Source organism: Hordeum vulgare, chromosome 2H, assembly GCF_904849725.1.
Source record: "Hordeum vulgare subsp. vulgare chromosome 2H, MorexV3_pseudomolecules_assembly, whole genome shotgun sequence".
Taxonomy (NCBI): Eukaryota; Viridiplantae; Streptophyta; class Magnoliopsida; order Poales; family Poaceae; genus Hordeum; species Hordeum vulgare.
In genome coordinates, this window is record NC_058519.1 from 58,934,700 (window position 1) to 58,957,775 (window position 23,076).

General features: G+C 46.0%; 1 protein-coding gene and 1 pseudogene across 1 annotated transcript; one reads left to right on the forward strand and one right to left on the reverse strand.

Moving 5' to 3' along the window:
• The first annotated feature begins 14,113 nt into the window (after positions 1–14,113).
• LOC123424950 (serine carboxypeptidase II-3) lies at positions 14,114–18,255 on the forward strand. The gene is made up of 7 exons (XM_045108631.1): positions 14,114–14,906; positions 15,025–15,287; positions 15,395–15,661; positions 15,849–15,967; positions 17,197–17,289; positions 17,429–17,534; positions 17,757–18,255. Exons 1-7 carry the CDS (start codon positions 14,126–14,128, stop codon positions 17,931–17,933), a joined length of 1,806 nt encoding a protein of 601 aa, XP_044964566.1. The 5' UTR covers positions 14,114–14,125; the 3' UTR covers positions 17,934–18,255.
• Positions 18,256–18,794: 539 nt separating this feature from the next.
• On the reverse strand, positions 18,795–21,601 carry LOC123424952 (annotated as a pseudogene).
• Positions 21,602–23,076: the final 1,475 nt, after the last annotated feature.

Consider the following 23,076-nt stretch of genomic DNA (forward strand, 5'->3'; position numbering starts at 1 on the left):
TTGGATAACCTATGAAGATGCACTTTTCCGCTTTGGGTTCTAGCTTTTCAGGCTGAAGCTTTTTGACATAAGCATCACATCCCCAAACTTTAAGAAACGACAACTTTGGCATTTTGCCATACCACGGTTCGTATGGTGTCGTCTCAACGGATTTTGATGGTGCCCTATTTAAAGTGAAAGCAGCTGTTTCTAATGCATAACCCCAAAACGATAATGGCAAATCGGTAAGAGACATCATAGATCGCACCATCTCTAATAAAGTACGATTACGACGTTCGGACACACCATTACGCTGTGGTGTTCCAGGCGGTGTCAACTGTGAAACAATTCCACATTGTCTTAAGTGAGCACCAAACTCGAAACTCAGATATTCACCCCCACGATCAGACCGCAGGAACTTGATCTTCTTGTTACGATGATTTTCAACTTCACTCTGAAATTGCTTGAACTTTTCAAATGTTTCAGACTTGTGCTTCATTAAGTAGACATAACCATATCTACTCAAATCGTCAGTGAAGGTGAGAAAATAACGATATCCGCCGCGTGCCTCTACGCTCATCGGACCACACACATCCGTATGTATGATTTCCAACAAGTCACTTGCACGCTCCATTGTTCCGGAGAACGGAGTTTTAGTCATCTTGTCCATGAGCCATGGTTCGCACGTGTCAAGTGACTCCAAAAGTCCATCGGCATGGAGTTGCTTCATGCGCTTTACACCAATATGACCTAAGCGGCAGTGCCACAAAAATATGGCACTATCATTGTTAACTCTAACTCTTTTGGTCTCAATGTTATGTATGTTATCACTATCAAGATTCAATATGAACAATCCTCTCACATTAGGTGCATGACCATAAAAGATGTTACTCATAGAAATAGAACAACCATTATTCTCTGACTTAAAAGAGTAACCGTCTCGCAATAAACAAGATCTAGATATAATGTTCATGCTCAACGCAGGCACTAAATAACAATGATTCAAGTTCATAACTAATTCTGATGGTAACTGAAGTGAAATTGTGCCAACGGCGATTGCATCAACCTTGGAACCATTTCCTACGTGCATCGTCACTTCATCTTTCGCCAGCCTTCGTCTATTCCGCAGTTCCTGTTTCGAGTTGCAAATATGAGCAACAGAACCGGTATCGAATACCCAGGCACTACTACGAGAGCCGGGTAAGTACACATCAATAACATGTATATCAAATATACCTGATTTTTCTTTGGCCGCCTTCTTATCAGCCAGATACTTGGGGCAATTGCGCTTCCAGTGACCCATACCCTTGCAATAGTAACACTCTGTTTCAGGCTTAGGTCCAGCTTTGGGTTTCTTCGTCGGATTCGCAACAGGCTTGCCGCTCTTCTTTGAATTACCCTTCTTGCCTTTGCTGTTTCTCTTAAAACTAGTGGTCTTATTCACCATCAACACTTGATGTTCTTTACGGAGTTCAGACTCTGCGACTTTCAGCATCGCAAACAACTCGCGGGGTGACTTGTTCATCCCTTGCATGTTGTAGTTCAACACAAAGCCTTTATAGCTTGGTGGCAGTGATTGAAGGATTCTGTCAGTCATAGCCTCTTGCGGGAGTTCAATCCCCAGCTCAGCTAAACGGTTTGAGTACCCAGACATTTTGAGCACATGTTCACTGACAGACGAGTTCTCCTCCATCTTGCAAGCATAGAATTTATCGGAGGTCTCATACCTCTCGATCCGGGCGTTCTTCTGAAAGATGAACTTCAACTCCTGGAACATCTCAAATGCTCCATGACTCTCAAAGCGACGTTGAAGTCCTGGTTCTAAGCCATACAAGACTGCACATTGAACTACTGAGTAGTCCTCCTTACGTGCTAACCAAGCGTTCTTAACATCCTGGTCAGCTGTAGTGAGTGGTTCATCTCCTAGTGCAGCATTAAGGACATAATCCTTCTTCCCAGCTTGTAAGATTAGCTTAAGATTACGAGCCCAGTCTACAAAGTTGCTTCCATCATCTTTCAACTTAGCTTTCTCTAGGAACGTATTAAAATTCAGGGTGACTGTCGCGTGAGCCATGATCTACAACACAAATATATTCTAAGTGGACTTAGACTATGTTCAAGATAATTAGAGTTTAATTTAATCAAATTAATCGCTAAACTCCTACTCAAAAAGTACATCTCTCTAGTCATTTGAGTGGTTCATGATCCACTTACACTAGCTCAAGTCCGATCATCACGTGAGTTGAGTATAGTTTTAGTGCTAAGCATCCCTATGCTAATCATATCATCTATATGATTCATGATAGACCTTTCGGTCTCATGTGTTCCGAGCCATGTCTGCACATGCTAGGCTCGTCAAGCTTAACCCGAGTGTTCCGCGTGCGCAACTGTTTTGCACCCGTTGTATGTGAATGTTGAGTCTATCACACCCGATCATTACGTGGTGTCTCGAAATGACGAACTCTAGCAACGGTGCACAGTCGGGGAGAACACAATTTTGTATTGAAATTTTAGTGAGAGATCACCTCATAATGCTACCGTCGTTCTAAGCAAAATAAGGTGCATAAAAGGATTAACATCACATGCAATTCATAAGTGACATGATATGGCCATCATCACGTGCTCCTTGATCTCCATCACCAAAGCACCGGCACGATCTTCTTGTCACCGGCGTCACACCATGATCTCCATCAACGTGTCGCCATCGGGGTTGTCGTGCTAATCATGCTATTACTACTAAAGCTACATCCTAGCAAAATAGTAAACGCATCTGCAAGCACAAACGTTAGTTTAAAGACAACCCTATGGCTCCTGCCGGTTGCCGTACCATCGGCGTGCAAGTCGATATTATCTATTACAACATGATCATCTCATACATCCAATATATCACATCACATCGTTGGCCATATCACATCACAAGCATACCCTGCAAAAACAAGTTAGACGTCCTGTAATTTTGTTGTTGCATGTTTTACGTGGTGACCATGGGTATCTAGTAGGATAGCATCTTACTTACGCAAACACCACAACGGAGATATATGAATTGCTATTTAACCTCATCCAAGGACCTCCTCGGTCAAATCCGATTCAACTAAAGTTGGAGAAACTGACACTTGTCAGTCATCTTTGGGCAACGGGGTTACTCGTAGCGATGAAACCAGTCTCTCGTAAGCGTACGAGTAATGTCGGTCCAAGCCGCTTCAATCCAACAATACCGCGGAATCAAGAAAAGACTAAGGAGGGCACAAAAACGCACATCACCGCCCACAAAAACTTTTGTGTTCTACTCGAGAAGACATCTACGCATGAACCTAGCTCATGATGCCACTGTTGGGGAACGTCGCATGGGAAACAAAAAAATTCCTACGCACACGAAGACCTATCGTGGTGATGTCCATCTACGAGAGGGGATGTTCGATCTACGTGCCCTTGTAGACCGCACAGCAGAAGCGTTAGTGAACGCGGTTGATGTAGTGGAACGTCCTCACATCCCTCGATCCACCCCGCGAACCGTCCCGCGATCAGTCCCACGATCTAGTGCCGAACAGACGACACCTCCGCGTTCAGCACACGTACAGCTCGACGATGATCTCGGCCTTCTTGATCCAGCAAGAGAGACGGATAGGTAGATGAGTTCTCCGGCAGCGTGACGGCGCTCCGGAGGTTGGTGGTGATCTTATCCCAGCAGGGCTCCGCCCGAGCTCCGCAGAAACGCGATCTAGAGGTAAAACCGTGGAGATATGTGGTCGGGCTGCCGTGGCAAAGTTGTCTCAAATCAGCCCTAAGACCTCCGTATATATAGGGGGAGGAGGGGGAGCCTTGCCTTGGGGTCCAAGGACTCCCAAGGGGGTCGGCCGAGCCAAGGGGGGCAACCCTCCCCTTCCAAACCGAGTCCAACTAGGTTTGGAAGGAGGAGTCCTTCCCCCTTTTCCCACCTCCTCTCTTTTTTTTCTCTTTGATTTTCTTCCTATGGCGCATAGGGCCTTCTTGGGCTGTCCCACCAGCCCACTAAGGGCTGGTGCGCCACCCCCAAAGCCTATGGGCTTCCCCGGGGTGGGTTGCCCCCCCCCCCCCCGGTGAACACCCGGAACCCATTCGTCATTCCCGGTACATTCCCGGTAATTCCGAAAACCTTCCGGTAATCAAATGAGGTCATCCTATATATCAATCTTCGTTTCCGGACCATTTCGAAAACCCTGGTGACGTCCGTGATCTCATCCGGGACTCCGAACAACATTCGGTAACCAACCATATAACTCAAATACGCATAAAACAACGTCGAACCTTAAGTGTGCAGACCCTGCGGGTTCGAGAACTATGTAGACATGACCCGAGAGACTCCTCGGTCAATATCCAATAGCGGGACCTGGATGCCCATATTGGATCCTACATATTCTACGAAGATCTTATCGTTTGAACCTCAGTGCCAAGGATTCATATAATCCCGTATGTCATTCCCTTTGTCCTTCGGTATGTTACTTGCCCGAGATTCGATCGTCAGTATCCGCATACCTATTTCAATCTCGTTTACAGGCAAGTCTCTTTACTCGTTTCGTAATAGAAGATCCCGCAACTTACACTAAGTCACATTGCTTGCAAGGCTTGTGTGTGATGTTGTATTACCGAGTGGGCCCCGAGATACCTCTCCGTCACACGGAGTGACAAATCCCAGTCTCGATCCATACTAACTCAACGAACACCTTCGAAGATACCTGTAGAGCATCTTTATAGTCACCCAGTTACGTTGCGACATTTGATACACACAAAGTATTCCTCCGGTGTCAGTGAGTTATATGATCTCATGGTCATAGGAACAAATACTTGACACGCAGAAAACAGTAGCAACAAAATGACACGATCAACATGCTACGTCTATTAGTTTGGGTCTAGTCCATCACGTGATTCTCCTAATGATGTGATCCAGTTATCAAGCAACAACACCTTGTTCATAATCAGAAGACACTGACTATCTTTGATCAACTGGCTAGCCAACTAGAGGCTTGCTAGGGACAGTGTTTTGTCTATGTATCCGCACATGTATATAAGTCTTCATTCAATACAATTATAGCAAGGATAATAAACGATTATCTTGATACAGGAATTATAATAATAACTATATTTATTATTGCCTCTAGGGAATAATTCCAACACAAGCATAGCATCATCAGGCATAGTATCAAACATAGCATCATCAGGCATAGTATCAAGCATAGCATCATGGGCAGCAGAAGTAGCATCATCAAGCACACGCGACATATCAAGATTTCTAGGAGGAGGTGAAGTCGCAAACTTACTCAAAACCGAAGGTGAATCAAGTGCAGAGCTAGATGGCAGTTCCTTACCTCTCCTCGTAGTGCAAGCCTAGACAAAGTAACATAGCCAGAACCAGTAGTAAAAGACTCGTAGGCAGTGAATCGGTGATGGATGAGTATGACGGATGTGATTCATCATGTAACAACTATAACACAGAGAGATAAGTAAACTAGCTCCCGTTCGTCAATCTAATGTAGGCATGTATTCCATATGTAATCATACGTGCTTAGGGAAAAGAACTTGCATGACATCTATTGTCCATCCCTCCCGTGGCAGCGGGGTCCTAATGGAAACTACGGGATATTAAGGTTCTCCTTTTAATAAAGAACCGGACCAACGCATTAACATGCGATGAACACATGAACTCCTCATACTATGGTCATCTCCGGGAGTGGTTCCGGCTATTGTCACTCCGGGGTTGTCGGGTCATAACACATAGTAGGTGACTACAACTTGCAAGATAGGATCCAAAACACACATATATTGGCGACAACATAATAGGTTCAGATCTGAAATCATGGCACTCGGACCCTAGTGACAAGCATTAAGCATAGCCAAGTAGTAGCAACATCAATCTAGAACATAGTGGATAGTAGGGATCAATCCCCGTCAAAAACTAACTCGATTACATGATAGATCTCATCCAACTCATCACCGTCCACCAAGCCTACGATAAGATTACTCACGAACGATGAAGAGCATCATGGAGTTGTCGATGGAGAAAGGTTGATGATGACGATGGCGACGATTTCCCCTCTTCGGAGCCCGAAACGGACTCCAGATCTGCCCTCCAATTGAAGAACAGGATGTGGCGGCGCCTCCGTATCGCAAAACGCGATGAAACCTTCTCTCTGATTTTTTTTCGGGCGAGACGGAAGATATAGAGCTGAGTTTGGGGGCGGTGGTGCCACGTGGGCCCCACAAGCCTACACGGCGCGGCCTAAGGGGGTGGCCGCGGCATGTGGGCTTGTGGCCCACTGGCACGCCCCCTCCTGTGGATCTTTGCGCAGGTATTTTTCTTTTATTCCAGAAAAATTCTTCGTAAATTTTCAGGACATTCCGAGAACTTTTATTTCTCCACAAAAACAACACCATGGCAATTCTGCTGAAAACAGCGTCACTCCGGGTTAGTTCCATTCAAATCATGCAAATTAGAGTCCAAAACAAGGGCAAAAGAGTTCGGAAAAGTAGATACGACAGAGTCGTATCAGTGCGCGTCGCCAGCCCCGTCTCCGGCCAGATCCTGCAAGCTGCACTCGGATCTAGCCGGCCCTTACCCGTCCGGGCGTTTCCCTTATGGCCGGAACCCCAAGGCGCAGCCGCGACCTCCACCGTCGTCGGCTCCCTGTCATGTGAGGTTGGGGACGATGACCAGCGTCGCCTGGGTCGGGCCTCGCCTCGCGTGCTCCAGCGCTACGGCTGGGCCGCGTCGCCTCGTCCCAGTGCGCTAGCCCCAACCGACCCGCTAGCCTTGCCAGCCGTTGGGCCGCCCCAGCGTCGCCCCGCTGGCCCATCTCCAACGCTCAGGCCCAGCTCCAGCGCCCAACCTGGGCCAGGCCCACTAGGTGAGCACCGATGGCCCTATTCCCCGCACCGGGCGCAGTTTAGCTATCCCGCGCCATGCCTCTCTTTACGCCCAGTTCAGCGAGATTCAGCCCGTAGTTTTTTTATTATTCCGACAAATTTATTAATTTCAAAAAAACATTGATTTTTAAAACGCCCATAGTTTTAAACCATGCGTCGGATCGCGCAAGTTAGATATGTGAAAAGTGTAGAATTTCGCGTAGATTAATATTTTCTAACTCTCATGCATGTCGACGTGTTAGAAACGGTTTAGGTCATAGTTATTTAACCGTAGCTCCGTTGGAGATGAGCCATATATGTAAATGGACTAGAACGATGAGTAGAATCACGTGAACCACTTTGTTTTGCCATTTAACAAACAAACAAAATGCAGTTAGGACATATCTGGACATATTACAAAGTTAACACATGGGTTAGTTCGGAGATGCTATATGACGCTTCTGGCCTCATTTAAAATGACTAGATAGGTAATTTAGTTGTGCTTCACCCCCCCCTTACCATGTTTAACAACATTTAATATTGTCGTGGAAATAAATGGGAGTGAACTAAATAATTAAACGTGGAGTTTCGTCAATATGCAACTCGCTGCATATTGAGCTTCACTTAATGTGTAGCATTTGATTGTGTGAATTCCCATGTCATGCCTTGCATATTTAAACTGATCATGCCTCATATTAGGAGGTGCGTCATATCATGCTCTTGTGGTGGTGTTGTCGTGTGTTGATTCTTGTTTTCGATTTGCTTCGTCTCGATAGAGTTTCGCAAGCGTGTCGGAATGTGAGGACCCGTTTGACTACGACGGTTCGTCTGCTTCACGGAGTCGTTCTTCTTCCAAGCGGGATCTCAAGCAAGATGATCATTTCCGCAGATATCATTACTATCATTGCCATGCTAGTTGTTTCGTTTCTTTCGTTATGTCTCGTTGCCTACCACATGTTAAATATCATCCCCACAACATTGCCATGAAAACCTTCAACCTGATCACAACCTAGCAAACCAGTGATTGGCTATGTTATCACTTGCTTAACCATGTGTTAGCGTTGCTAGTTGCAGGTGCGGTTGCTTCCATGTGTTAATATGGGTCCCTTGTTATATCACCCTATTAAATGCTATTTAATTTAATGCACCTATATATTTGGTAAAAGATGGAAGTCTCGGCCTTTCTAGCCTGGTGTTTTGTTCCACCTTTGTTGCCTTAGTTTCGGCTACCGGTGTTATGTTCCCTAAACGAGTGCTCCTAACATGCTTGGGGTTGTTATGGGGACCCCCTAGATTCTCGTTTTGGGATAAAGCTCGTCTGGCAAGGCCCAACATTGATACTATATTTGCCAACATAATAATACTGATAAGTAATTTGCCGCATAGGGAGTTAGCGCTACCAGAGGAGTAATTCAACATAATACATGGGGGTAGTGCTGATGGTGTTGGTCCCAAATGGGCTGCCTGTAGGGCCACCGCGAGGAAACTCGAGGTTTGGTTTTACTCGTAGCTAGTCCCATTCGGTCGTGTCCTGAGAACGAGATATGCGGCTCCTATCGGGTTCGTCGACATGCCGGGCGACCTTGCTGGACTTGTTTTACCTTTCTCGAGCGTCTTGTGCGAGGGATTCTGAGGATGCTTTGGGTTATCTCGGGGTTGAGGGTTTCCAATAGGAACACGAGGAGATCACGGGTTTCCTTGATCGAGGTCATTCCGTAGCAGCATGTGGTAGTTTGTGATGGACTAATTGGAGCACCCTTGCAGGGTTAAATCTTTCGGAAAGTCGTGCCCGTCGTTATGTGGCAACGTGGAAAACTTTGTTTAACATCCGGTTCTAGATAACTTGAAGTGAACTTAATTAAAACTTGACAACTGAGTGCGTAACCGTGATTGTCTTGTTCGTGAGCTCCTTCTCCGATCGAGGACATGGTGGGGTTATGTCTGACGTAAGTAGGTGTTCAGGATCATTCATTTGATCATTATTAGTTCACGTACGATATGCGTAGATCATCCTCCTTTTATTCTTGTACTCGTAAGTTAGACACCAAATAAATGCTTAGTCGCTTGCTGCAGCCTCAACACTTAACCATACCTCATCCATTAAGCTTTGCTAGTCTTGATACCTTTGGAAATGAGATTGTTGAGTCCATGTGGCTCACAGATTACTACAACACCGGTTGCAGGTACAGGTAAAGGGTTATTTGACTCGAGCACGTTGATTGTTCATTTGGAGTTTCTTTTTCATCATCATCGATCTAGGATGGGTTTCAGGCCGGCAGCCTAGGATAGCAAGGATGGACGTCGTTCTTTATCGTTTGTTTTCGTCCATAGTCGGACCTTGTTTTTCTTCATGATGATTGTATGTATTGTACTGATGTGACTCTGATGGAGCTTGTGGCGAGTGTAAGCCAACTCCTTATACTCATTTTTAAGTACATGTACTTGTAACGATATCCATTCTTGCGGAACGATGAGATGCGTTTTTATCCCTGTCGAGGCCCTCGTGCCAAAATAAAGATAGGACCGCATCTTGGACGTTACACATAGTTTTGCTATCTACTTAACCTAGAGTTTTCATGGCTTATATTGATAGATATAAATTATAAAAATAACAGTATACAGTACCTAATGTTTGAAAATTATCAAGCAACTTGTCTTGGCAGTACATAAAGAGATGATTTATGCTTATGTGCACTAGCATATCTCACGAGTTCTTTTCAAGTATTGTGTGAATGAAGTTTTTGAGACTTAGGTGAAACCGGGATATGAGAGGATAGAACGAGATAAAAAAGCTCGAGCTTGGGGATGCCTAAGGCACCCAAGTAATTTTTTCAAGAAGTCTCGAGCATCTAAACTTGGTAATTCTACGCATCCAACCTTTCTTCATCACCAACTATCGGTTAGCCTATGTTGAGCCTAAATTTTTACTTGTCCACATGATATGTGCTATTCTTGGAGTATATTTTTATTTAGTTTTTTTGAAATAAAATATCATATCTAAAAATATTTACTGAGAGAGAGTCCTCACATAGCTACTTAATTGTTTGACTACTCATTGATCATCACTTATATCTTTTGAGAGTAGTTCGATTGAATTGCTTTAGTACTTCACTTATATCTTTTTAAGCACGATGGTGCTATTATTTTAAAAGAATATGCTCTCATGCTTCACTTATATTAATTTTTTAATTAGTAGAAACTTTGAAGAAATCTTATCTTGCATCACTTCTATTGTTTTGGGAATTGAAAATTTTAAAGAAAGTGGTGCTCTCGTTCTTCACTTATATTTGTTTGAGAGCTTGTTATTAGCAATGTCAATTTGCTTTAAATGAAATTGGTTCCAAAGTGATAGATATCCAGGGGAGGTATAATAAAAACTTTTATGAAGATCATTGAATGTTAAACTTGATTCTTTTGCAATAATTTTACGATATGAAGATAGTGATATGTGAGTTGTCTTGATGAGTAATTATGCTTTCGTAAGAATATTGGTGTTAAGGTTTGTGATTCCTTATGCACGCTCATGAAGTCAATAATTATGCTATGAAATTACATCCTACTCGTGTTGCATTATTCGGTGTTAGTTATGTTTAATGTTCGCTTATGATGGTTTTCGTTCCTGGGTTGAACACTTCTCAATCTATTTACTAGCCCTCACTTGTAATAAGCGGGAATGTTGCTTATGCATCCAAATCCTAAACCCAAAGTTGTGCCAAATGAGTCCACCATATATACCTATATGCGATAATCTAGTGTCGTTCTAAGTAAATTTGCAAGTGCCAACTATAATGTTTAAAATAAACTTCTGTTTTGTGTGTCTGTACCGCTCATGAAGCGGCGAGGGATGATCAGTATCCTTCATGTTAAATAGGTTATTCTCAAGATGAGTGTTTATTCATTCGTCATTGCACGAGAGTGTGGCGGTAATAGGGATGCCCAGTCTCGAATGAAAAAATATATATTTTATGTTGTCAAATAATAAATTTCTAAGAAAGTGTTGGTATGGACGGTATCCGTGGATGTGGCTAGCCGTGGAGTGTAAAAGAATGGTGGAAAAAGGAATAAACTTTATATTCAGTTTGGGAACCGTCTATGATTTGTTTAGCATGGAAGATATTGAGAACTGTTAATCGTTTTCGTTGACAGGAAAAGCATGCCACCAAAAATAATTTTATCTCTCAATTTATGCTTTGATCTCTCCTTCCCTTTGCGAAAGGCCTATCTATTTACTTTTATGCATTTTTTATTTTTTATTTGAGTCTCCATCTTCTCTTATAAAGCACCAACTACGAAACACTATTATCATACTCGAGCACTCGATGTAGCTAATATTTGGGTGTGTTGAATTGAATGGACCAATGATTGAGCATGATGGGCTATGGATGACGTTTTTAGCATTGATATTTTGAAAGACTTGGTTGCTTGCTGATATGCTTGAGTATTAAAGTTTTCGTGTCAAATTGTAGACTATTGCTTTCAATCATTTACAAGTCCACATATTCATGCTATAAGAAAAGAATATGATGAACATGTTAGGCAGCATTCCATATAAAAAACTATTTTTATCATTTACCTACTCAAGGACGAGCAGGAATTAAGCTTGGGGATGTTGATACGTCTCCAACATATCTATAATTTTTTTATTGTTCCATGTTGTTATATTATAATTCTTGGATGTTTTGCAATTATTTTATAACAACTTTATATCATTTTTTAGGACTAATTTATTGACATAGTGTCCAATGTCAATTGTTGTTTTTTTTCTTGTTTTTTTACTTCGGAGAAAATCAATATCAAGCGGAATCCAAATGTCACGAAACCTTTTGGAGATTTTTTTTTCTGCCCACAAGACATCCAGAAAATCAAGGAAACCAATCGGAGGAAGCCCATGTTGCTTACTTGGCACAAGGGCACGCCTGCCCCCCGACGCGGTCTGGTACCTAGTGAGCACTTCGTGGCCCATCTTGGCGTGATTCCAACGCCAAAAATTCCTATAAATAGAGAAACCTTCAGAAATAACCCTAGATGAGAAGTTTCGTCGCCGCAAGCCTCTGTAACCGCGAAAAACCAATCGAAAGATCGTTCCGGCACCCTGCCGAAGGGGGGATCATCTCCGATGACCATCTTCATCATCCCGACGGAGGCCATGACGAGAAGGGAGTAGTCCATCCTCGGGGCTGAGGGTTTGTACCAGTAGCTATGTGTTTAATATCTCTCTCTTGTGTTCTTGAGATGGCACGATCTTGATGTGTTGCGGGCTTTGTTTATATAGTTGGATCATATGGTGTTTCTCCCTCTCTATCTTGTTGTGATGAATTAGTTTTCCCTTTGAGATTTTGTTTTATCGGATTGAATACGTTTATGGATTTGAGAGCACTTGACTTATGTCTTGCAATGAATACCCGTGGTGACAATAGGGTATCATATTGATCCACTTGATATATGTTTTAGTACTGAACTCGCGGATTCCTGACATTGAGGTAATCTATGCATAGGGGTTGACGCACATTTTCGTCTTTGTTTCTCCGGTAGAAATCTTGGGGCACTCTTTGAGGTCCTTTGTGTTGGATTGAGTATTATGAATCTGAATTTGTTAAGGTGTTATTTTAATACAAACTCTTGGATAGATCGATCGGAAAGGATAACTTGTTATTTTAGTACGAACTCTTGGAAAGATTGATCGAAAAGAATAACTTTGAGGTGGTTTCGTACCCTAGAAACAATTTCTTTTTATGTTCTCCACTAGATAAGAACTTTGGAGTGATTCTTTATCGCACGTTGAGGGGTTGGTATGTGATCCAATTATATTAGCATTGTTCAGAGATTGCACTAGCGAAAGTACGGACCCTAGGCCTCATTTTCAAGCATTGCAATACCGTTTGTGCTACGTTTTATGAATTGCTACCTTGCTGTTTTTATTTATTCAGACTATAAAAATATATTGTTACCATCCATATTACACTTGTATCACCATCTCTTCGTCGAACTAGTGCACCTATACAAATTACCATTGTATTTGGTGTGTTGGGGACACAAGCGACTTTTTATTTTTTGGTTGCATGGTTGTTTGAGAGAGACCATCTTCATCCTACACCTTCCACGGGTTGATAAACCTTAGGTCATCTACTTGAGGGAAATTTGCTACCCTCCTACAAAACTCTGTGCTTGGAGACACGAACACGAGTCTACAAGAACAAGTTGTGTACTAGACTCACCCTCCGCATCACCTTTGAACGGTCCAAGGTGGAGACCGACAGCAGCTCCGGATCTAGAGCTCAGCCGCACCTCCAATGCCGGCAGAGCTAGTACGCCGGAGCTGGACCCTCCCGCGGCCCGGCCAGGACTGCGCAGTCCCCACGTGCCCCGCATGTTTCCTTGCTCCGTTGGCCCACACACACATTGCGGAATTGGAGGCATCGGGCAAGGGAGAGGGAAGCAAAGCAGTCTACGCGCCGCCGCCGCGAGATGATGGCGGAGCCCGAACGCCTCCTCGCATGGGTGTATCGTCCGTCCCTCACGACTACGAAGATGGACGATCGGTGCCTCCGACGGAAGAACGCCAAGGCACTCTGGCTTGCTATTGAGCAGTCGGAACGCGAGGAGAAGGAGCTAGCGAAGGAGAAGGCCGGCTCGCAAAGATGAAGCACGAGCAAGACATCGCTGTCTGTCAAATGAAGGGCCTCATTGTCCTCTAGGACTCCGACTACGACGGCAGCGACAACGGCATCTCGTCCTCCGACCCTCCTCCACCCGCGGACGGCTACAGCTGCGCCGGCGACCCGAAGGGCAAAGGGTCGACAAGGAAGTGGTGCTCTGTCCCCCCCCCCCCCCCAATCCCCACGCAATGTTTAATAGTTTATAGTAGTAGTAATTTAAGAAGTATGTCCGATGAACTGGAGATGATCTTTTTGGCTGATGTTTGATGTCCTTCTGAAGCTGATTTTGTGTTTGTGCTTTCGATTTTGTTGACCGATGTTTGATCACGTAGAGTAGCTCAACGCTGCATGGGTAGTATGGATATATGATGCTGGATATGAGATACACGGGTGTGAACAGGGGAATATGAGGCGCATGTAATCAGTGCCCGTGGACTCGTTCATGGGTTTTTGAGGGCCCGGATTTGTAAGTTCCGACTATAGATGCTCTAATGGGCTTTGAGAAACCCAACTGTAGATGCTCTTACAAGTTGCAATTTCACAGCAGTCGTAGTCGATACTACAGTACAACAAGAAGAAATTCATTACCATGAAAGCAAATGCCTAGTGGACGCATGGACGGATCAAATGGATGGCCTATCTTGTATCGGATGAGAACCGTGCCACCGGCGGGCTCCTACCTGTCACCATTTCTCCCACGTCGAAATTCAATTGGTATCCCATCCCCCTCGGATTCCCGCCCTATAAATACCAGGGCAGAACGACGCAGGCACCCGCCGTCTCCAGTCCAGTCCAGTCCAGTCCAGCGTGCTCGCTCCGACCGCCCGTCCGATCGAGCAGAACCGGCGCGAGCAGCGCAGTCACGCGCCATGAAGTGCACAGTGGTGGCACTCGTGCTGCTGGTGGCGGTGCAATGCCTCGTGCTGGGCGCCGGCCCGGCCGCGGCGGCGAAGGCGCGGCGGACGCGGCAGGGCGACTACCTGAACCGGCTGCGGGGCTCGCCATCCTCCCGCGCGTCGTGGGAGTCGCTGGCGGCAGTGGAGGAGCAGACGACGACGAAGGCGGCGGGTAGACCCGCGCCGGTGGCCGCTGCGGTGGAGGCTGGGAGGAAGGAGGCCGACCGCGTGGAGGCGCTGCCCGGGCAGCCGCGCGGCGTGGACTTCGCGCAGTACGCCGGCTACGTGACGGTGGACGCGGCGGCCGGGCGTGCGCTGTTCTACTACCTCGCCGAGGCCGTCGGCGGCAACGGCGACAAGCCCAAGCCCCTCCTCCTGTGGCTCAACGGTGGCCCCGGGTGCTCGTCGCTGGGGTACGGCGCCATGGAGGAGCTCGGCCCGTTCCGCGTCATGAGCGACGGCAAGACGCTCTACAGCAACCCCTACTCCTGGAACCACGGTAAGCAGTCGCCACGCTCTGGAGTTCACCTCATGTCGGCTCCGGCCTGCGAGCCATTGACAGTTACTGTCTTACTGAGAAGACAAGCGATCTATCGGGTGACTAATTAATGGTGCAGCGGCGAACGTGCTGTTCCTGGAGAGCCCGGCGGGGGTGGGGTACTCGTACTCGAACACGACGGCGGACTACGGCAGGAGCGGGGACAACGGGACGGCGGAGGACGCGTACCAGTTCCTGGCCAACTGGCTGGAGCGCTTCCCGGAGTACAAGGGCCGCGAGTTCTACATCACCGGCGAGAGCTACGCCGGCCACTACGTCCCGCAGCTGGCCCACGCCATCCTCCGCCACGCATCCCCGGCCATCAACCTCAAAGGCATCATGGTAAGCAACCACTAGTAATTCTCTAGCGGGAAAACGCAACCGTCAACCTCAGAGTCTTGTGAGTTCTCACTGCTGACCACGGTTTGGGTGGGACGGGTTGGAAACAGATTGGGAACGCGGTGATCAACGACTGGACGGACAGCAAGGGCATGTACGACTTCTTCTGGACGCACGCGCTCATCTCCGACGAGACGGCCGACGGCATCAGCAAGAACTGCAACTTCACGGCCTACGGCGCCGGCGTGGCGTCGAACGCGCTCTGCGACGCCGCCTCGGACGAGGTCGGCGAGAGCCTCGCGGACATCGACATCTACAACATCTACGCGCCCAACTGCCAGTCGGAGAAGCTCGTCACGCCGCCCATCGCCCCCTCGGTACGTACGTGCGTGCCTTTCCAACACATCCAACACCACAGCCGGTACAGCAGTAGCGCCGTACTGTACCACCAGTGCCAACTGCTAAATGATCCATGAGGCTAGTTAGTTAGATCATGATCACAGGGGATGCTGATTGGTTAGTATAATTATTAAGTTTGCTTGGGTTCTACGTGTGGCTGGCCAGATCGACAACTTTGATCCGTGCACGGACTACTACGTGGAGGCGTACCTCAACCGGCCGGACGTGCAGAAGGCGCTGCACGCCAACGTCACCCGCCTCGACCACCCCTGGTCAGCCTGCAGGTATGGTACCTACTTATCGCTTTTTTTTTCCTCACAACGTAGGTGCCTGGAGACGGACTCCTCTCTGATTTATGTAATAAGAAGAAAAGAAAAAATATGAAGATAAAGACTTCATCTCCATCTCTCATTATCTTGGACGAAAAATATCTCAAGTGCGCTGGCCGTCGCTTGCATCAACCAGAGCCTCGCGATCCCTTAGGCAACGACGGCACAAGTGTTAGTGATGACCCGGGAAGCACAGCACGGTGTGGCGCACAATCAAGCTGAGACCGACCGATCGAGGAAACCCAATCAGGGGTCGACATGGCACCGCATTATTGGAGTTTCTTTTGTGCGACATGTCTCAACTACTAAGGTACTAACCGGGTTGTTTGCTTTAGCGTGCTGCACAACCTGGAGGAGGATGCAATCATATATATATATATATATATATCGATTGATTCCAATGAACCCTCGCTCACGCTAACCACACACCGCACACCACACTAATCAATACCCTTGCACGAAAAGCGTTCACCCACCAGACCAGTTTAGAGTTCAGACCAACACTTTATCCTATACCAATGCAATATCCCACGCAACAAGATCTAGATGATGCAGTAACTATTGTATGTATGCCTAGGGGTAGGTGCATCACAAGGAAGTAGATGCAAACTTGCAAGCAATGTGGTAATTCAATACTAGCTAGTATATACTGTAAAGGCTGGTTGGTTGCTCAAACTTGCAGCACATGGTCTAGATGTGGATCAACGAGTTTGCGTCCGGTCCGGATTCCTGGATTTCTTCGGGTTAATAATTAACATATGAGAAGATAGGTCATGCGTGGTACCAGCACCATCGATCTTAATACTAGTTAACATTGCGCGTTCTCGAGGAAAGATACACTCATACTTACCATTATGCCAAGATGTGATGGTGTTATCACCTGCATCTCCTGCCTATTACTAGTTTTATCCCATTCATGCCGTGATCCCTTTGCACATGGCGAATTGCACCTACCACCATATGTTCTTGCTTTCTTTAAGTTTGTGCACATGCATTTGTGCAACATGGCGTTGAATTATTAGGGGGTTCCGTTTGAGTCTTGCTAAGTTGCCCACGCCGATTACTGGGTGGCCCATGTGCAATCACATCCTTTCAATCTAGATCATGACATTGACGGATCAAGTTTTTTTTTTCTTCGAACCGTGGCGTAATTCACAAAACATTCCATTTATTTTGTTTTTCAGTGACGTCTTGACACGCTGGGTCGACAGCGCCAAAACTGTCCTGCCTATTATCCAGGAGCTGATGAAGAACAGCATCCGGGTCTGGGTTTACAGGTATGCAAGATGTGCATTTCCAGACGATGCTTAATTAGAGTGTGTGATGTGACATTCCAGAACAGAAGTGAAATGGTTTGTGCTATACATGCAATGCAATGAAATCTGAATACGATGGCCGCTGACCTTTTGTTTGCAGTGGAGACACTGATGGGAGAGTGCCCGTCACTTCCAGTAGACTCTCTGTCAACCAGCTCCAGCTCCCTGTGGCGGCAAAATGGAGGCCATGGTTCAGCAGCACCAAGGTGCTCACCTGCACTCATTTTTCCCCTGCCCAAATCTTTTAACTGCAACAAGCTAACACGGCAAATTATAACTAACACTCATAATTCAGTTGCTAGAGAAGAGTTTGAACCCTGATAATAAAATCGGGAGAATTTGAAACCTTGAAGCTCCCGTACCATGAATATTACATGCTTTTGCTCGGACTCGGCAAGCATAATGATCTGTTCAATCTTGTGAAACAGGGTGCCGGAGAGGTGGGTGGATACATTGTGCAGTACAAGGGCGACCTCAGCTTGGTAACTGTTAGAGGAGCAGGCCATGAGGTCCCCAGCTACCAGCCGCGGCGAGCGCTTGTGCTTGTCCAGAATTTCCTCGCAGGCAAAGCGCTCCCTGACTGCAAAGAATGCGAACAGGATTAGCAAAAGAAAAGAAGGTTTTACACTAAAAGATAGTACACCAGCAGGTTTCACAGGTTGTATCATTTGATTCAGTACAAGAAACAAGCAAAATCAAGTAAAGTTAGATACAGAAACCCATCATCAACCCATGCACTCCGCAGACCATGTAACTGCAGGTCAGCAAATGCTTTCATATAGATAGGAAAGTGTATGGTGTAATTTGTTAAGTATGAACATCTATGCCAAAATGGCATGTTGCAATACTGGTGCCTCCAAAGGATGCTGCGCCTCCATGTGTTACAATGACTTACCAGGAGAATGAAATTCATATATTGGCTCCAAACCAAGGGATACTGTAAACTCTGTAATCACAAGCTGCATGGTTTCAGTTGCTGTATCAATTTCATTTAGTACAAGAAACAAGCAAAATCGAGTGAAATAAGATACAGAAAGCCATCCAAGTATCAAACCTACGCATTTCGCAGATCATGAAGCTGCAGGCCAGCAAAATGGTTTTGCTTAGATAGAGAGTATGTATGATGGAATTTATCAAGTTTGAATAGTGATTGCCAAACTCGCATGCTGAAAAGCTTGGACCTCCATGTGTTACAATGACTAACCTGGAGAATGAAATTTATATCTTGGTAACAAAGCAATGATACTAGTACAAAATCTGAGTATTTGCCTTCCATGTGCTGAGAAGCATAATAAAAGCACTGCAACTTTCAATATGACTAAGCCTCAGATATCTCAAGGCATCAGCAACAAGAAATTTTGCCGAAACAGTAGATACTCCTTGAAAAAACTGATGGTGTTTTTACTTCCACGCAAACAAAATACAATCAATGAATAATGACAATTTCTTTTCTATTGCACCGAGGATGAAACTGGGACAGATTATATTCCTCAAATGTGCCAAACAATCATATCCTCAGCACCGCATTACAACCAGTGGTAACACAATATAATGACTTGATGATTCTTACAAGATCACTGAAAAAAATGTATACTCGTGCAAAGACACACTTTCTATTTTTGGATGGCCATTATGGTGGCAGCATCACGCTGTCTGATCTTGTAAGGATCACAACAATGCACAAATGTTGTGACATAAATTATCCTACAGCTCAACCGGAATCTTGCAACTTCGAGTGGTTTAAGGTTGGAGAATCTATCCCTGTCCTTGGCCCTTTTTGCAGACATAAATATAATGAGAGTCAGGGTCCTCCAGAACAAAGCCCTCAGGCAATCTACCGCTCTTAGTCAGTGGAACAGGATCGAAGAAAGACCTTGTTGTGTTCCCCTTGAATCCAGGTCTTGCTGCAATGCATTAAAAAATGATCATGCTACCAGTTCTGTTTTAACCTTACAAGTAAAGTTCTTATGAACTACACTACTGTGAATTCAGTGGTGTTGATTACACAAGTTAAAGCTCGAATTTGCACAAAACGTGGGGTAAACCCTATTCGTGAGCAAGCAAACAGAGATTCTATTTTTATTAAGCAGAGAAAGTTTTCAACATTGCGGACTAAGAAATGAACATGTCTGCAAAGTGACATGATACTAATACGTACGCAGAATGTACAGTACAGTATTCCAACTGCATACTGGTTGGTTCAAGTGAGGAATTCGCGCTGACGGGTCACCATAAGTTATCTAGCAGTTCAGAAACAAAAATTGATCATTATAATCAGTGGCAGGAAATGACATATTAAGGATGCACTACGAAGAAACTTATTCAAACTGCATACCAACATAAAGACTCCCCCTGGTTTAAGTAGCCTACAGTCAGAAGATAACACTCATAAGAATGCAGAAATGCTGAACTTAACAATATATTAGCGCACATGAGACTGCAAGTGATACTTCAATGGGGGTCAAAGTATTAAGAACCTGTCCACTTCCAGGACCATCTGAGCTGCGCTGAGAGGAGCCTCCACACCACACTGTGGAAGTAGCACGACCGCAATGTTGAAGAAGTACCAAAATAAGCAAAAGACACAATGACTGAATGTTACCACTTACCATCAACGAGTCCAAAGTACCTTCAAGAAATGCACAAAAAGAACAAGCGACATTAAGCAAAGTGTGCCAATAGACTCAATACTTATTAGAAAGCCACTGTAGCATGAAGAAACTCACACCTTTATCGATGGCACAATCAAATGATTCGTCAGAAAATTTACTCATATCTCTAACATCCATTTGCATGTCTATAGCTCATAAGGAAATCAACAGAAACTAGATTTCACTTCCCGGACAAAGAGGGAATTTAAAATATTTAAGGATACATTGTAGCTGTGGAAGATCGAAGTACTTCTTTCTCATCATCTCAATTAAAACCGAAGAAATGTCAATGTTTATTATCTCCATGTAGCCATCAGCGGCCATATCCTCTGACATAACTGCAAACAGCAGAGCATGGGAAGAAAATTTAAATTAGCACAGGGAGTGTAATCATCGAGCCTAGATTTAGAAGCGCATCCTAAACTCTATCCAGAAGACCAGAACAGCCCATCGAGGGTGCAAAACTCAACCCCCAGTGTGTATGCATAAGCATTGAAATATCAGTAACACGGATATGACTAATGTAACACAATAGGACACAACGTTCACACAAGTAGTGAAAATCAGATGTGCTGCCGTGTGTTTAACGTGTCGATGCAGTATAGATGGCCTGCACCATAATACTAAATCCCAGAGCAACTTTGGGTTACTGGGGAACAAGTCAGATCAAGGTTGGTTTTTGTTTGGACTATTATCGAACAGAGCTGTGCTGGTTTCAGATGTGTGCTTCCATATTACTGTCCCTACCCCATTTGGCCATGCCAGTTCGCAATGACTGCTTTTGTGTGGCATCAACATCACAACCCTGTCAATTCACACATTGCCAAACTGTAGCAGCATAGCACATTACCCCATCCAGAGTATAATTATCAGATTACTGGAAGTGATATATGTCAGCATGTGGACTGATAGAATGGCATTATCTGATTGCCATGTCGTTATAAACAGAACAGATGCAGGAAGCATTGCAGCTAAATCACCACCTAGCCGAGGAGCTATCCACAAACTATTGCCGTGACAGCAATTTCGACCCCAACAGACGGTGACTGTGCTCTGTGCAAGCAGCTAATCCAAAAGATCACTCGCTCGTTCGCTGGCCCGTGCCAATCACCCCCAGCCCTTCACAAATCACAATCAAGCACCTATTTGAACGGAACCTGAAAAGGCGGAGAGGAAAAGGAAAGGAAATTTCTACTTCCGGAAAACAGAGACGAATGCACAAGCAGTCAAGCACCACCACCACGAGCACAATCAGCTACTCCAGTTCGGGCACTAGGCGAGCGGCAGTCTCGTCTATGCGGAGCAATCGTGAGGGGGAGAGCGGAGGAGGAAAGGGGGGGGAGGACGTACGCGCGGAGCCGCAGCCGATCATGAGGAGGCGGGAGGCCGGCGGCACGAAGCGGCGGACGAAGGGGCGCAGCGCGGCGTAGCGCTGGTACCAGTCGTAGGGCGCGCCGCCCTCCTCCACGTAGCGCGCGTCCCAGTACCCCGCCTCCCCGTAGCTGAACACCGTGCCACCGCCGCCGCTCCCGGTGCCGTCGCTCCTGGTGTCCCCCTCCTCCTCCGCCCCGCGAGGCGACAGCGGCGGCGACGACGACGACATCGCCCGGGGACGGCGGGGGGCGCGGGCGAGCGAGCGGGTCGAGGGAGGCGGGGGTGGATAGAGAGGGAGAGAGGGGGGGTATTAGGTGGGCTGGGCTGGGGGGGGGGGGGGGGGGGGGGGGGGGGGAGTGGGAGGAGCATCGGCATCGGTGCCGGTGTGCCCGAGCTTGGGACCAGCCGCCACCACACGTCGCCGTCGTCGCCAGCCGATGCGCATTTTTCATTTCCCAATTGCCTCTCGGTATTTCTCCGGCTCGTTCTCGTTTGCTGACTTTTCCGTCCGCGGCCTCATTTTCGGTGGATGTTTACCGCGGTTTTGTGGCTTGAATTTTCTCCACATTTGCTTCAGTTTTGGATGTTCAGCCGTGTAACTAATGTCTACTCGGCAGCGACTGCACGTCGTTGTTCTTCCTTCAAAATATCAGTTTTAGAGAAGTTTTTCTTTTGGAAAAATATCCGATGTAATCATCATCAATCATGACAGTACAACGGACATAAAATAATAATAAAAATTACATCCAGATCTGTAGAGCATCTGACGACGACTAAAAACATTCAGGTGAACCGAAGGCACGCCGCCGTCGTCACTCCTCCCTTGCTGGAGTCGGATAAAACTTGTTATAATAGATAGTCCGGAAGTCATTATGCTAAGGCCCATAGGACCAGTGCATCAGAACACGAGCCGCCGTCGATGTAGAGAAGCGTAGATAAAAAAAATCCAACCTAAAACACACCAACATAGACGAACGAAGACTCGACCCGAACGGATCCACCAAAGATACCACCGATAGAATTATGTGAGATTCGTCGGAGACACATCTGCACACGCTCTCCGACGATGTTAGTTGCACCACCGGAACGGGGGCTAGGCGGGGAAAGCTTTATTCCAACTTCAAGAAGCCGCCGCCGTCTCGTCTTTCTGAGGAGGACACAAACTCTAAATTAACACAAAAAAACATCTAGAAACAAAGGAGGAGCCCTTCCGTCGGCAAGGACCAAGATCTGTCGCACCTTCATGGTCTAGGCAAAGGCAATGAGGCTTGGGCGTGGTCGGGTCATGCGGTACGTGTGTGACGTGGGTGTCGGACATGGGGACGTGCGAGGCGAGCGGTGGTTGCGGGAGGTAGTTGGTGAAGCGGACGGAAAGGCCCCGCATATCGGTGAGAGAGAGAAGAGATAGAACGTGCGGGGTAGCTAGGCTACCGGCGCACGTAGGTTTAGTTGGTTCAGCTTTGTAGTTTTTTTTGTTCGAATTTTCTTCAAATATAAAAATTGCTCTAAATTCCTTCGGGGATATTTGTGACTAGGTGAACACATTTTGGAGGTTTTTGACAACTATTTTCGGCCACTTCTTTATGGGCTTTTCAATAATTCATATTTGATTTTTTGTTTCTATTTTTCTTTTTCACCCAGGAATTACTTGTAGTTTGAATTGTCCAATTCAAACTATTTTGGTACACAAAAATAGCAATTTTGATCGAACAACTGCAGTGAT

Bases quoted from the DNA above. Each gene is read 5' to 3' on its own strand.
- LOC123424950 (XM_045108631.1), top strand. From the start codon at position 14,126: ATGGACGGATCAAATGGATGGCCTATCTTGTATCGGATGAGAACCGTG. The intron at 15,288-15,394 runs GTAAGCAACCAC...GGTTGGAAACAG, and splicing joins TCAACCTCAAAGGCATCATG to ATTGGGAACGCGGTGATCAA. The intron at 17,290-17,428 runs GTATGCAAGATG...TTTTGTTTGCAG, and splicing joins ATCCGGGTCTGGGTTTACAG to TGGAGACACTGATGGGAGAG.